The 16,986-nt window shown below is 34.2% G+C and overlaps 1 protein-coding gene across 1 annotated transcript in view; it reads right to left on the minus strand.

The window, feature by feature from the left end:
- Nucleotides 1-16,655, minus strand: part of woc (zinc finger protein without children) — a 116,185-nt gene extending 99,530 nt beyond the window's left edge. The window contains exons 1-2 of the mRNA XM_089085698.1: nt 16,618-16,655; nt 5,870-8,666 (exon numbers count right to left, since the gene is read on the minus strand). Coding sequence (XP_088941824.1) covers nt 5,870-8,626 — 2,757 coding nt within the window. The 5' untranslated portion in view covers nt 8,627-8,666; nt 16,618-16,655. The remainder of the gene's footprint in view (nt 1-5,869; nt 8,667-16,617) is intronic.
- Between the last annotated feature and the right edge of the window lie 331 nt (nt 16,656-16,986).

Here is a 16,986-nt window from a genome sequence, read left to right on the forward strand (position 1 = left end):
AAAAATGTCCGAGGGAGTTATAATACTAAATGAATCTCAATCCCAATAACACGTTTGTAAAATGCAACGAATAAATATGTACCGCATCACGGACAATGAAAGAAGCAATCACCGCTTGGATCATGACCGAAACCAATTTTTACAACAAAATGAAAACGATGCGAATAAAATACGCCATTACAAGAACAACAACATCGCGACGTTCGATGGCAACAAGCTATGACATAGAATCTGTACGAACCTAAAAAGATTCCATAAATTATGCAAGCATTATTTACAAGTCATTGGAACCCTTCAACGTTGTATGCATCAGCTGCAGCGCCTTCTATTTCCCAGAAAAAGAACAGCAGCCAAAGATGATTCATTTGGAGATTGCAGCTTCCATGGTCGAATTGTGTTGCCATCTCCGCAGTTTCCAAATGAATTAGTTTGCTTTTTTCTACGCCACCCGCTAGCTAATGAGTTTCACAAACGAACCCGAAACTTGCAACTCATGTTTTGTTTTAGCTTCATCCAATTTTAACGTTGATCAAACCATTTGCAGTCGTGATATTTTTAGTTTTAAAGCAGCTGGACAAGTTTAACACAAAATGAATATGGTGACACATGTGACAAAAAACTCGAAGTGATTTCGAACAACCTTCCTATGGCCAACTGTAGTACTTTATAGACTCTGATGATGATGTTGACGAAAGCCTTGCACATCCTCTAAATTAATGAATCAGTGCTGAATTAATGGATCTGTCAGAGGAAATATTGCAAGAACAAAACAATTATACCCTAAGTTACATAACGACGATAGAAGTTGAGGAAGATGTGAATCAACATACTGGGACTACCACCTCCAAATGTCCAGCTCATTTTAACAGTACCAGATGGCAGAAATTGCAGACGGTTCAACCCTCCTGCATGTAATGAAGTTGTTCTTACGCTTAATGCCTATCAAATTTTTCTGTCGTTCTGAGAAACGTCAAAATACACTCGTGGGGATACCAATTCAACTACCTTATTCAATTGGTCCACACCTAACATCACTTGAACTAGCACAATATTGTATAACTTTTTGACCTATATAAGCTACACATCTTTTTTTGCAAACTAATGTAATACCCAATCTCAGTCAAACGGTTTTCGATGCTTTACATTTTGGTGGAATATTTTTTCAACAACATCTCGTCGATACCTTAGTCGAGTTGAACGTGATCACATGCAATGGAGCAAAATAAAAAAACTGTTTTAGCCGATCAGCAGGCAGCTGTTATCCAACTAATCAACGGCTTAGTTGTGAAATAGAATGTAGTTGTTGCTGAAATAGTAATACCGCAATCAAATTTTTCTGTCGTTCTGAGAAACGTCAAAATACACTCGTGGAAATACCAATTCAACTACCTTATTCAATTGGTCCACACCTAACATCACTTACTAGCGCAATATTGTATAACTTTTTGACCATCATTCACCAGACCAAGACATTACTTATGATTCGATTGATCGGAAAAAAAAAGCGAGTATCCTATCTGATAACGGAGTTATCATAAATCAGTCTGCTCTAGAATGTCTTGACCTCGTCTCTCTAATATCGAAACAATAATATGATAAAATTATCAGTGATTTGGATAAAAAACAGATATGTGGAAAGGAGGCTGAGTAAGGTTCTACAATCGAATATCATAAAGGTTAACAATCCTGAAGATCAAACACACAATCCATAAAAAACTAACTATATTATTTCAGGTAAAATTTTGAATACTAACGACCCTGAATTACGAGAATATGGATAATTCATAATCCGTGCAGAGTAAAGTTATCCAAAAACTACATGTATGGTTAATGAAAATAGAAAATCGCAGTACTGCTTTGGTTTTCAATGCAATTCAAAGAAGTAACACCCCTGAAAATGATGAAAAACCGAAGTATTGTCGCCGCTATGACCCAAAACCGGACCAAACAACTGAGAAGATTTTCACATAAGCTAACAGCATATCGAAAAGATAAAGATAATCGTCATATGGCCCAATATAATACTTATTTGCTTAAAATTCCAACGTAACATCAGTTTTGAAGAAATACAAAGTACACAATTGCGGTTTAATAAAGGTTTTCGAAAATCAACGGCGTTTGATTTATAATGAAGCAGGCACCCATCTGGAAGGTTGCTACATCCCACCACCTAAAGCATACTGGCATTTGGCCACGAAATCCAAAGAAAGAATCATATCATAAACTCCTTAAATATTCATTCATGTGGTCAATATCGACTGCAATATTTACCAAGTCCAAGATGATATGGCAGAGAATGGACAATAAAGTTAATTTTACAAGCATATTTTCTACATTTTTCGTGAACTAAATGCAAACAAGCTAGAACTACTACTACTATTGGCAAATACCCGAATATTTCATATAGGATGGAAAAACGGGACACGGGAAGCCTGAATCAGTCAACTGTGGGTCATTTGTGGAGTGCACCAGTGTAAACTATGCTGCTTAACCAGAATCCTTCCATTTACAAGTACTTCTCTATCACACAAAGGACGCAACAAGTTTTGATTATCTCCTTATTATGAATGTAAGTCGTTAGGGAATATACAAACAAGCTTACCTAGCTCATGACCTCCCTTCGACAATTAACAGTGGATAAATAGTCCAAAGGAATCAACTCTGTCCAAAATGCCTTTGGTAATGCAAATACTATTTGCTCAGATTCTAACTTTTGGATACCCCGAAGATCCATAAGGTATCTGTGAAAGGTTTAAAAATCAATTGACGAAAGATTTTATTCTGAAAACACAAGGAAACAAAAAGATATGTGGACATTGCAACCAAATGTGCTTATCGTAATACTGCATCTAAGCTATACACAACAGCAATGAAAGATCTAAATTTTCCTTTCTGGGTGGAACAGTATACTATGGACAACATAAAAATTACAAAGATGACCAAAACATAGACGTTCTAAATTCTGGCGAGTCACCTGCTACTAGAGAACGCATGCATCAGTTTCTACAAGGAAAACATATTGAAATTGTTGACAGTATTTTATGTAGTCCATGACCCTAAATATGTTTATTTTTTTCTCCTAGATGGACTGGCGGTACCAGTAAAACCTTCATGAATGGAATCTTGTGTCACCTACTTTGCGGCCAAAACCTCTAAGTAAAATGTGGTGGGATTTACTAGAATCGCTTCTACTTTATTGCCTGCTGGACAAACCTCACACAAGGCATTTAGTCTGAAAGTTCTGCTTTCGTCTGATTCTATTTCGAACATTAGATCTGATTCAATCAAAGCTACAGAACTTGCTCATGTGGATTTTTTCATTACGGATGAGCCACCAATATTAGCAAAGAAAGGTTTACAAAATGCAAATCAATTGTTGCAGTCTATTGCAAATCCAAACTTGCCTGTAGGAGGGAAAATTTTAGTCATTAGAGGTGATTTCCATTATTGCTTACCTGTCAACTCTGAAGACCATAGTAAACCCTTGATTTGTCGATAACTTAAAGACACATCTGGAATGATTTTCAAGTATTTTGTTAAAAAAATATATACGTGTTGATCCTGCACATGAAGCATTCACAAAGTTTATTCTGAAACTACAAATTGGAAAGGTTCCAGAAAATTACTTTATTGCGACCAAATTACTTGAGAATATAATTCAAGAGGTAATTTAATCAAAGAAGTGTTTGGATATTGCCTTGCAAGCAAAATGACAATGGAGGGTGTTATTCTTGCACTGCTGATCAAGGTGGCCAGTAATATTAATGCTGAAATCTTTGATTGTATCCCAAGAGAATATAGATTGTAAAAATCATGATTCTGTGAAAGACAAACAGGAAGGATATATTGAATTCACATTAGAATTTTATAGTTTGATTTAAATTGCTGATTTGCCATCCTGTGAATTAAAAATAAAGCAATGTATGATAACTATGCTAATGTATAATTTAGATATTTTGGAAGGTATGTGAAATGGAACCTGCCTGATTGTTACTGAATTATGTAACAAAACACAAAGCAACAATTATTACTGAGGAAAAAGCTGGACAAGAAGTATACACATTCCGCCAGTTATTCTTGACTCCACCAGAACTCCACCTGGATGTGCAAATACGATCCCAGTTTCTGCTTCAACTAGCGTTGTGACAACCACGTGCGAATCTCGTAGGCAAACGTTCGATGTTTTTGGTGACGACCTTCGTACACCTGTCCAAAACCATGGTATGTTGTATGTACAACATGCATTGGATGCTCTATGTAGATGAAACTACAATAAGTCTAGATAGCAGCAGCAATGACAGCTACCTTGGCAGCATTGATTTTTATGTCTCATCCAAATAAAATGAAACTTAAGTCATTTTGGAGAGCAGATTAAAAAAGAATTGTCTTTCTTTTCACCAAATGAAGCTTGGTCCGCTGGTACTATATACAAAACTACAAACAAGAAAACATTTAATTAAAGAAGCAAAGTTTTCCTTATAGAATTAAAAAGCAAAGTTTAAACTTAAAAATGCCCAAAAATTATTGCTTTGCAACTTATGTAACAAATAAATATAAAACTAGCTCAAATAAACCAAATCACGAAATTTTCCCTTATTTGTAGAACCTTGGAAAACTAATGGTTTACTGAAAACACAAGCAATATATAATTTTCGTAAAGTAGAAACATAAGGTAGGTTACAATTCCTTTATAGTGGAAATATAAAGTAGCTTAGAATATTTCAATACAAGTTTAATTTTGCTTAATTTGTCATACATTTTAGATTATCATTGTATAGACAAATCTGAAATGAAGGTAGTATTTAAAAACACTACTTAAAAATGAAGGTTGTCTTTAACTAGGAAATGAAACTGTTTAAATTATAAACTAACCTCCAACGTCGTATCCAGGGGGGGGGGGGGGGTTTACCCAGTTTGAACCCCTCCCCCCGAAATTTTTGACCGAGTCAAAAATAAGTAAAACCTAGGTAAAAATCAGTAAAATTAGTCGAAAACTGAGTCAAAAATTAGTAACCCCCCCCAAAAAAAAATCCTGGATCCACCCTTGCTAACCTCACATATTTGAGTAATAGCTTGAAAATCTCTGTACTATAGCCAGAAATAACAGGATTCCTAGAGTTGATATAATGGTTTCAGATTTAAAATAATACGAAATTACATTTCCAAAATTAAGATTTATATTACTATTCTATAATACAGCTTCTAAAACCAATCAGCTGCATTATAAATAAGCCTGCCATTTTTGCATTGTCTTAATGAGCTTTAGGCAGCCAAAATAAAAATTTGTATGCTATAAATACTTATTTTATGGCTCGTAAAAATTACTGTTAGCCTTATGAAATAATCTTTTATTTCCTGAAGGCTACTTTAAGACTCTTTTACTCCTAAAAGCAACATCCTGTTTTTTTTGCATGAGTTTTGTGTTTTCAAAAAAACAGCAATTTTTTCAAAATTCAATAAATACATGGAAATATGAATTGGTTCATTTGCTGTAGCTATGGATATTGCAAATGCTACAATGCAATAATTCTTGTTTGTTGTGTTTTATCTTTTTTTTTCATTTTTTAGTCAATAATTATACAGGTGAGACATATCACTCTTTACTAACCTGACACTATTAAAATGAATTCTATGATTTAATTCACCAATTCTTCATTGCATACAATTATCTTCTTTTCATTCCATTGGAAGCAAAGCTTTTGGAAGAATACATTTTGATTAATTTTCATATCAAATTTTACACTTATTTTACATTTTTACCATTTTTGTTTAACTTTTTACACCTTATCCAGAAATTGTTTCCACCACATAATTTATAGGCCTGAGGTTTTACCTTATTTTTGTTAGTAAGTGTTCAAAGAAAACCTACCATTTTGCAGTGGACACACTGAGCAACCTTCTGATCATCTAATTTATCAAGAAGTTTATCACCATGAATGATACATATCTGTCTATTACCTCGAGTGATGACAGTCTTTTGATTGCTAATAGTCAGATCATTGTCTTTCTCAGATTTATCACCAATCCTTACAATTATACTAGGTCTGCTACTTGAACGAATTTCTCCAGTAATTGCCACATCATCCATGGAGCCTGGCTCATTATTTGCAGCACCATTCTCACTTTCTGCTACCAACAAAGAACTAGGAGTTGTTAAGATAGTTTCTGAACTTTTTTGTTTGTGTTTATTGTGTGTGACTGTTTTTTCAACTGAATTGTCACAAATTTCTTCAGTAATCACTACACCTTCCATAGAGATTGGCTCTTTGTTTTTAGCAACACTCTCTGTTTCTGTTCCTAGTGAATTTTTCTGTGTATTGATGGTCAGTGGCTTTTCAACAAGAATTCCAGGAATTTGTTCAGTAATTTCTGCATGTTCTATTGATACTGATTCACTATTTGTAGCATGTCCCTTTTGTTCTGTTTCCTGTGAAGAGCTTAAACTTTTTAACTCACTTTGAAAGCTAAGCTGCACATCTTTATTAACTGGCTTTTCAGCTAGATTTCCAGCAGTTTCTTCTGCTATTACTACAGCTTCTTCAGAGCTATCATCCATACACTGCTCATTAATCATAGAAACGTTCTCTTTTTCTGTTACCAGTAAAGAGCTAGACTCTTTCAAATCATTCTGAGAATTTGTTTGTTTATCTTCAGTAGTAGTGGCTGATGCATTTTCTGGACTTTCGTGTATTTTTTCGGTAGTCATTATTTCTTCTACAGAATTTAGTTTATTCTGTCTAGAAGCATTCTCTACATTGACTGGCCTGTCAGCCAGTTTCTTACAGATTTCTTCATTAATTACTACCGCTTCTATTGTTCTAGGCATGTTATTTGTAGCAACATTCTCTGGTTCTGTTGCTAGTGAAATATTAGGATCTTTGAAATGACATTCAGAATTGGTTTGTTGATTTTCACCAATAGTGACCAATGGACCTTCTAGATCTGAAATTTTACAAGCTTCTTTAGTAAGTGCTGCATCTTTCATAGAGTTTGGTCTATTAGCTGAAATGAGATTCTCTGGTTCTATTACTTTTTCGACAGACATATCAGTCTTTTCTAAAATCATGTCATTATGTTGGGCAATGGGATTGTGGCAATCCTGTTGTAAACAAGAGTGGTCATGATCATCACTTCTAATAGTATCAGACATTACTTCAGTTTCAGGCGTCTTAGAACAAACTTCATTACAAATGACAGAGCCCAAAGTTTTAGTTTGTCCTAGATCATTAACACCAGAATTTTGTTTTTTATTTAGAGTAGCGGCATTAGACTTACTAGTCTGTTGTTCTAGCTGGCTTTCAAAAACATCTAAAGATTCATCAACAGAAACTGTGGATTTTTTTTCATTATCAATATGAAAACCTTTGTCATTCAATGGATCATCTGTTTCTTCATGTTTAAAAGGATCAGACAAAGTATTGAGGCTTAAAGATCCCAATAAACTATCATCATCTTCATCTCTGGTCATATTGCCTACTATGTCATGTGAGCTATTTAAACTTATGTACTCAAGACTATCCAGTTTCCTTGTAGATGTGCCTCCTGTATCCAAATTACTGACTGATCCATCATGTGACTCCTCCCCAGTTTCCATTTCAACTCTATTGCTATCTTTACCAACATCTATATCAATAGAGCATGTTCCTATTTCTTTGTCTTCAAGGCCTTTACTGACAAGCTGTTTTTCTGAATGACTTTCATTCTTTCCTTCAATAGCATTTTTGTCAACATTAGAGAATTTATTAACAGCACTATGACAATCAGAAATAATAATAGAGGTTTCTTTGTTCAATTCTTCATTTTCATCCACTAACATGTCAATGTCATCATCACCTACATAGCCAGGATTGCCAAAATCTTTTTGTTTCATACAATTACTCTCAGACACAATGTCTCTAGCATCATTTGTAGCTTTAATAGGATCCTGGTCATATTCTTCTTCAATGTTTTTGCCTTTATCTACTTCACAGGAAGGCTCAATTTCAATTTCACCTGGAATATCAATATCTTCACTAGATGCTGCCAATTCTGATTGATTACTAGCATCTACATCTAATCTGTTGTTTAAAAAGATGTTGTCTGTTCTTTCACTTTTGTGTTTGGCCACTAAAGAAACTGTCTGGTTACCAGAAACATCTAGATTACCACTTTTAACAAAACCAAAATTTAGAGTGCTTGCTGATACAACTTCATTAAAGATGGGAGAAGAATCATTGTCATTACTTATATTTTCACTTTGAGTGTCAGATTTTGAACTCAAATTGTCAAGTTTTCGTTTTTCAGTCTCACTATTACCCTGGTTTTCACCTCCAACAGGATCTAACTGATCTCCATCAATGGATTTTTGATTCCCAGGTGAATCATTGCTTTCAGGAGAGATATTTGCACAAAAATCACTCCCATTAATCAAATTATCAGATATAGTTGCTTTGTGGATATTGCTTTCACTTTTGTTTGTAGATTCAACTACATTCTTAAATGGGTCCCCAAGCACCTCACATTCCAAACCAAGATCAATGTCTCTGTGGTCATTATCATTAAAAGGATCTTCCATATGCTGTGCTGTAGCATTGACAGTTTTGTCTTCTTCATTACCAATATCTTTGTCAACCAAAGGTGGATCCATATTGATCAAACAAAACTTTGTGTCCCACGAAAAGAGATACCTAGAAAAATAAATAAATGGTGCCTCATAATAACAGATAGAAAACATTTAATATACTCAACTTTAGATCCTTCGCTTTCTGAAGCCCCTCATTGAAAGATAATAGATATATTTTTCTAAACAAAAAGATATATTTTTTTATATGGATATATTTTCTTAATAAACAAAATGGATTACAAAAAAACCTGTTAAGTTGTATCTGAACTGACCATTGAATGGTTGAAGCTTCAAATTATATATATATATATATATATATATATATATATATATATATATATATATATATATATATATATTGAAAATCCTGCATGGCTTTGGGTTCAACAAGGTGTGACGCCAGCCTTAGATTTGTAATCAACATCCTCAGAAATGCTTAATTGCCACCTTTTGCAAAAATAATGTCTGCACAACTTTGTACTTAATGTGTTTTAATGTTGGACATCTACATTGCAATACTATGCATAGATTTATAATCAAATACGTTGTAAATCCTTCCATAATAACTTTGGTGAGGATCAAACATTATTTATGAATTGTCTACTTAATTTGTTTGGACTTGAGAACCATACATTCCAAAATTAGCCCTATACTTGCTATGCATTTGTCAATCCTTCAATTTAAATTCAGTAGACATCAAATACTAATTGCAAAATGCGTTCTTAGTGTGTTTACATCTTGGACTTCTATTTTGCACTATTAGACTCATTACTATTTGCAGAAGTCCAGAGAACCTTTAATACCAAAATTTGGTAGAAGAAAATCTGCAAAAATTGCTGCTATTAACATGGCTTATGGAAATGTTTTATTGCTAACAATTTATCCCTCAAATTCTAACACCTTCTTCTGTTCTGACTTGAGATCCACCCTTATTGAGCTAGCATCAGACCTCTCAAGCAATCCCAACAATGATGCATGTCACGCTTATCATGTAAGAAATAAATGTGCTTCAAAAGGTATCAAAACAAACATCCCCTATATCCCAAGTCATGATGACACTATTAGTAGCTTTTAATCACAGAAAATCATAGATGCAGCATGATCATAACAATAGGAGATCAATCTTGAAGAACTTTGCTGCGGATTATGTTGGGGGGTTTGCATTAATAAAATCCCTCTCAAGTTATCCTCATTTAAAATACAACACAAGTCAAATAACAAGGGCAATTCAAAAATTTATACCCCAAAAGTTATCCTGTTAAAAAGTCAATGCAAAACTTTATTAGCAATTATTGACACAAATTTTTTGTTAGGTTACACAAACACTGTAATTTGCAAAATTTGTGTTATCTTCAGCATCCAGAAGCTTGTATACTGTTATTACACTGCCTTATTTATAACAACTAGTTAGAGATGGTAATTTAAGCTTCTGAAGATAGGATAGATATGGGACATCTTTTAAGTCTTTATTGATTTTTTTTTTTTGCCCTTCTCTAGACTGCTGCTTTGCCAGTCTTGTTGATTTGGCATGCAATACACATTTTGAATTATACACTTAATGAATGTATACTGAACTCTAAAAGATGAACATAACACTCAATGTAGCTTTTAAAACTGCTCCAAACATACTAATTACTACCATCACAAATTCCATTTCAAGCCCTTAAAGTGACAAGCCATTCTTTTTTGCTAGTAAAACTGAGATATCAAATAAGAAAAAACATGCCATGTGATTCTGTGTTCAACACCCTTTCCAAACATCTGTGGTGTTAAGCAAAATGGGCATAAGTCCACTTTTTTTCCAAAAATGAATTAAGCAAATGGTTTAGTAGGGCTCGAAGAGATCTATCGATTGGTCTACTCAAAATGGGCTTATCTTCAATTCTGACTGAGTAATAAATTGTTCCAAAAGGGCGTAACAAAGAGTGTAAGTCTCTTATTTTCTAAGTAACAAACAATTCAGCAATTTGGACATTTCCAGCAAATTCCAATCAAAAATTTCACTAGGAATCAATCTTTAAATTTTCAAGTTTCTTAAATTCTGATTTGTGAGAAAGAATTTTTCATTGTGCATTTTTTATTTCATTTTTCTCTCCTGTAAAATCATAAAAAGTGGACTTATGACCATTTTGCTTAACACCACAGACATACCCCCCCCCCCAAAGTGACAGTTTTACCCAATTCCATCCCCCAAAGGGGATATATACATCTCTAAACTATATTGTGTGTAACAATTCCCATGAAAATACCATAAAAACATGTAATATACTAAAGGTTTCTATTAGTCTACTTCTTTTCAAAAGGATTCTTTTAATTTTGATCTACATTTTTTGCAGTTTTGTATATAGCCTAAAGCTATATCATTGGGAGAATGGAACAATTATCACAGTAGGAAAGAGTATAAGGAAAGCAAACTGAAGAATTGAGTAGTACTACTCTTCTAGTATCATAATCCTTCCTTCTGGAAAGAAATCTTCATTCAGGATAACCCAAAAAATAAGGACCAACCCACAAAATCAGCTTTTGACATTGCCAAGCACTATATCTGGCTTCTTTTGGGAGCTGGCTGAATGCAATTTTTGACAGCATTGATTATTGCATTTGTAAAGAGCACTGCATAGAGAATCTGTTGGCAAATTTTTTCCAATCCAATTTCTGTCTCACGAGATTTTGAAAACACAATTAAGATTACTTGAGCAGGATCTTGAGGCAGAAAAGAGCTTTTTAAATTTAAGACACATGTTTCAAAATCCTTTAAATCTTGATAAATTAGGATATAGCAAACTTATGGGGCCCAAAACACTTTTCATGAGTCTTGTGTGTACTATAACCTAAACTTATTTATGAAAGCCTCATTTTTATAATACAAAGTTTTTGCAAATTTAAAAAAGGTAGCACAAGTGCCCTTTGAGGGCAGGGGTGGAGGTAGATACTTTCAAAAGATCTTCTCAGTGCATAGCTTGAGCTCTGAAAAAAGATTGGGCCCAAAGAGGAGAGATATTTTATGATCTTTGTGCTACAAAAGTAACAGGTACTTGTGCATTATATAGTACCCATGAAAAGAAGTCAAGTTTGGTTAATGCTAATGAAATATAATAAAATAGGATGAATATATAATAGTTTAGAAACAAATTTGGGCCATATATTTGCCCATCAGAGGGGGGGGTAAAACATAGCATATATTAAATACTTAACCCAACCTAGGTACCCCCCCCCTAAACCCCAAAAAACAACAGTTCAAATATTGTAAATGTAATTAGCAATCATCCTTTGCCATCCATTTATCTATTGCAAATACCCATTTGATGGGTTTCCATTAGCATTTCCCAGTACAGTATATAGCAGTGGGTACCATAAAATGCACAAGTACCAAGTAACATCTTGAAAAAATAGATGTTGCCTACTGTTCAAATGCAGAACAAGAAACATGTTTTGGGGCTCAAGCCATTGCTTAATCCTAATTCATAAGGTTTTATGAATTACCTTAATTTATAAGGTTTTATGAATTTGAGTTGCTTTCAAAATTTGTTAGTGACCAGGTGCAGGAGGATAATTAACGGATTTGCAGTTGAGTTTACACTCTTTGGAGGACCATTCAACAGCCAGCCTTTGCTTGAAAATATAGCTGTTTCAGCACACAGATTCAGCAGTAGCTGTTCCTTCAAAGAGTTTATTCCAGCCGTTGACAATTCTTGAGGAACAGAATTGAGTGAGGACTCATGATAGGGTAAACTGCTTAACAAGTTTCAGGTGATGACCCCTAGCTCCTGAATTAGGACTAGCAGTAAGGAACAATACTGGGAGAGTATTAGCCCTTATTAAATTATAGGCTAGAATAGTATTGCCTATACTTCTTCTTTATACAAGTGTTGGGAGTTTCAGCTTTGCTAGTCTTGCATGGTAAGAAAGCTCCCACAGGCTGGCTATCTCTTTTGTAACATGTCTCAGCACATCTTCCAACACTTTCATGTCTTTTTTAAAATAAGGGGAGCCTAGAGACATTTCAACTTCAAGTTTTAGACACACAAGCCCCTTATACAGAAGACTGATGACTTTAGGGATGAGTGGATGAGAATGAGTGGAAAGAGTATGCTTAATCAGTCCAATAGTTGAACTAGCACCAGCAGCAGACTTCTTAGCATGATTGCAGAATTTTAGGTCATTATCATAGTGACTCCGAGATCTTTCTCATTGTTTACAGAGGAGAGTATGTGGCATGAGAAAAACAAGAGAATAATGATTTGTTTTACCAAATCAAATGACAAGGGACATGGTAACATTGAATTAAAGGAGTCAAGCCTAAACTCATTGACCAAGCAGTCCAAGATTATTTTATAGAAGGGTATGATGATCTTCACAGGAAAAGGCTGATCCAAGAAGCTTCAGGTTGTCAGTAGAGAGGATCAATTTGCTGCTGGTAGTCAAAGCAGCATCACTGATGAAGATATTAAATTGTGTGGGACCCAAAACACTTCCCTGATGAACTCCACTCAAAACTTGCTTAGAGGAAGAAAGAATACTCTTTCTTCCCTCTTTTCCGGGTTGCATCACTCTTTAGCAAGGACTTTTTCTCATTGTTTATCAAAACATTGAATTAAGAGTAAAATTCTAATTGAAGATTAAAACCAGAGATTTCTTGAAAAAGAATTTGAAGATGAATCTTAAATGATATAAAATGTAAATGTAAAGTTATATTTTGCTAGAACTAATTAGTTTTCATTAAATCAATTACAAAAAGGTTATTTTACTTCTTCATCTAGGTTTGGCATGGTAAATACATGAAATGTAGTCCATGCCCCTTGACTCTCTGGATGTGGAACTTTTTTGCCCCCTCAATAAAAATGCTGGAGCTATGCCCCTGTTAATCAGCAAAATCAGCATTTCTAATTTCCAGAGATTGTGTATGAATGGCAACTTTTAGGTCAAAAATACATAAAAAAAACTTCCCTTACTCCCCCCTGAAATTTTAAAATACTTTGCACAAGACTGCAAATAGTTGAGATTCAAAAATTGAAACTCCCAATGTTTATAATGCTCCTGCCTTGTCAAAAGAAAACTTAGCCATTTTTTTCATCAATACTCATGAGTAATTTCTTCCAGTTTAGAATTTCACAATTTCAAGGATTTATTATTTAAACCAATAAAAATCAAATTATTTCAATTCCTAAAAACATAATAAAATCCCAGAGCAAAACAGGTTTCAGAGGGTAATTATATCCATCCCCCCACTGAAATTAAGAATTATCTACAAACACCAATTCTAATGAAATCAACACATTCAACTATTACCAGAGTCATCAAATGACAACAGGTTGAGATTTTAGATAGAGAAAATCAAGGATTTCTTTTCAAGCTTTACTGCATGTAATTTAATTGCAAGTCACTTGTGACAAACCTTGTTAAAAGCTTTAGAAGGGCCAAGGAAAATTATGACAGCAGGCAACCCAGCATCAAGTAACTTAGTGATGTGGTCCTATGATTCAAGGAGATTGGTATCAACAGATCTTCCAGAATGAAAGCCATGCTATGAGCTGTGCAAGAGATTATTTGAAAAGTCTTAATTTAAAAATCTTTTACTTTAATTTCAGAATAAAACCTTGATGTGGCATAAAATCTTGCTGAAATAGTAGGAATTGTATTTTCAAAACCTGAAATAATAGGAATTGTAGAGTCAATAAAAAAAGAAACTGAGAACTCAAAATTAAGGTAAAACATTTCTTGTCAAAATTTTGATAGGTAGGCTATTGATCTGACATTAATTCATCTTCCTATAGTGTATTTTGGGTCCTGGATTCATTCTTGAGTGCTTCATTTGTCTAACTAAGCTACTTTCCAAGGTAAGCATTTAGTGACTGGAAACTTCTTAACAAAACATGCTAAACACACAAAAGTGTGTTTTCAACATTAAATTTATTAAATTAAGATCTTTCCAAATATCATAGTCACTTCTCTGACAATGCACCCTATCCCAAGTCTATTCATGGTCCCAGATATAGCCATAATAATATATTTTCTATTTTAATTGACTCTTCTGGAATTTCCTTGGTTCTCTTTTAAGACATGTTTTCAGTCTAGACTTGATGAAATTCAGTTTTGACACAATAAAGACAATAGAATTGTGCATACAAACACTATGAAATGATTTTAAGAAGTGGAGAACAATGGAAGGAAACATGATGATTTGATTGGCAGACAAACGTTGTATATTATCAAGTAAGAATTTTGCTATTTTGGTGTGTTTCCATGTAATTTTAATATAGGCTATTACTAGGGCTATGTCTGGGACCATCAGGGGATGTGGGCAAAAGTGTCAGAAAACAACCATGATACTAGGAAATGGCATAAAAGGAGGGATCTAATGGTACTACTTTTATTTGTTTAGCATGTTTCCTTCATAAATTGGGAGCTCCTAAATATTTACCCTTTCTGAGATAGCAAGAAGCCCCTCAACCAGAAATTTGACAGCAAGAAGCACCTCTGAGATAGCAAGAAGCCCCTCAACCAGAAATTTGACCAAAGGTTCCCCCTGAGAAAGAAACATAGTCCTAAATGTGCAGAGTAGTGGCTCTACAGAGCAAAACACTTTAATAAAACAAAACCAGTAGCTTACTATTCAATTCTTTATTTTAACTCCTTGTCAACAAAAAAGTTATTACCTGGACAATACACCTCACCCTGACAAACCCATATACAGCCCTAATAGTATCTGTCTTTGTTGTTGTTTCTGGTAAAATTCTAGTTTAGCTACTTTTGGTTATCTTGGAGAGGGGTTAGGTTAGAAAAATAAAACTCTCAAGAATGGGTCTAGAGACAAAAGTATGCCATAGGAAGGTATTTTCAAGCACCAACCTGCACTCCTTCCCTCTCTAGAGGGTAGTAACCTTTGATGACATTTATAAATCTTTGTGTTTTGAAAGTGAAACCTTACAAAACAGACATTCTGCTGAAATGAAGTACAAAGAAACTGTTTTTAGCTTCATAACTTTACTCAATTCTAATTTCAGATGTTTCAAAATACATTTCCTAAATTTAGAAAAAAAACATTGAAATGGCTTAAAATTCTACTCAAATAACAGGAATTGCATTTTAAGAGCTAAAAGCAGGGGAAAAGGAACTGGCAATTTCCAAGATAGCAAAAAGTAGCTAAACTAGGATTTTACCATTGAATCTATTGCTTGATCTATCAGATGGGCTAGGCATCTAGTTTGGCCTGAGTGCCTGATTGAATACTGGATAAGAAATGTTATTTTAAAAGAGTTTAAAATGTTAATAGGCCTAACAAAGGAAGGAAGCATGATAATCTGATTATCATAAATATATTAAATTTCTTTGTTATCTTTCAGATTAACACATATCCAAATTAGCAATTAGTAATTTAAAATGCCTCTCTTTTTGTCTCTCCTTCTTTAGGCTAGAGCCAAGGGCAGATCCAGAATTTTTTTCCGGGGGGGGGGGGGGGAGGCAAAATAGGTTGATCCAATAAACTTACATTAGGAGCAAGTTTAATTAATGCAAATATATGTTAATTAAGTAAATTACACTACTTAAGAAAACATTAGACTACATCCACCCCTCTGGATCCACCACTTGCTAGAGCTGTTATTTAACACTTTACCCACCACATCCCCCCCCCTTCAAAAGGCTAGGATCACAGGGTCATTGGCTGTATGCAAAACATCACAAAAAATAGCATGTAATGAGAACATAATAGTAGACCAGTATTTTTGAAGAATAGAGCTGTTATTCAGCACTTTCACCACACAACCATTACCTCCTTCAAAAGGCTAGGACCAAATATGGTGGTTGTAGGCCTATAGGCTACAGAACCCGAAAAAACAGCATGTTAGCCTATAATAGCCTAGTAGACCAGTTTTACAGGCTACCCTGTGATTTTCTTCACTAAGCCTTCATGCAGGATTACTATAAGCTACTTACTATTGATATTACATTATGCTAAATATACAAACTAACTATGGAATAGTCCTAATAAAAAAAAAAGAAGAAACAAGCAGTACTTAAAGAGCAAGGCTTCAGCCGTGTTCCCATGTACGTAGCAAAATGGCTGCTTCTTGAATAAGCCAATCACGTAAGAAATCTCAACACAACAGCAGCTTTCGCAGTATTTTGAAAAGGCAAAACATTTGAAAATAAGCATTTCATTATAAAAGCGCACTCTATCAGTTGCTTATTCCAGATGCATGTACAGTACAATCATTGCTCATAATTCTAATAATAATAATGTATAATCATTTACAGTATGTTTAGTTTTAATAGCGCTGCCACTTTAATTTCATCAACAACACGACCAAAGAACAGATATAGAAATAAGATGGGAAGGCATCCATGGAGTCAATTAAGAGTTAAGTAAGGGGAGGGGCTTTGGG

The sequence above is a fragment of the Artemia sp. Qi Xiang Cuo genome, chromosome 3 (assembly GCF_049724085.1).
Source record: "Artemia sp. Qi Xiang Cuo chromosome 3, ASM4972408v1, whole genome shotgun sequence".
Lineage (NCBI taxonomy): Eukaryota > Metazoa > Arthropoda > Branchiopoda > Anostraca > Artemiidae > Artemia > Artemia sp. Qi Xiang Cuo.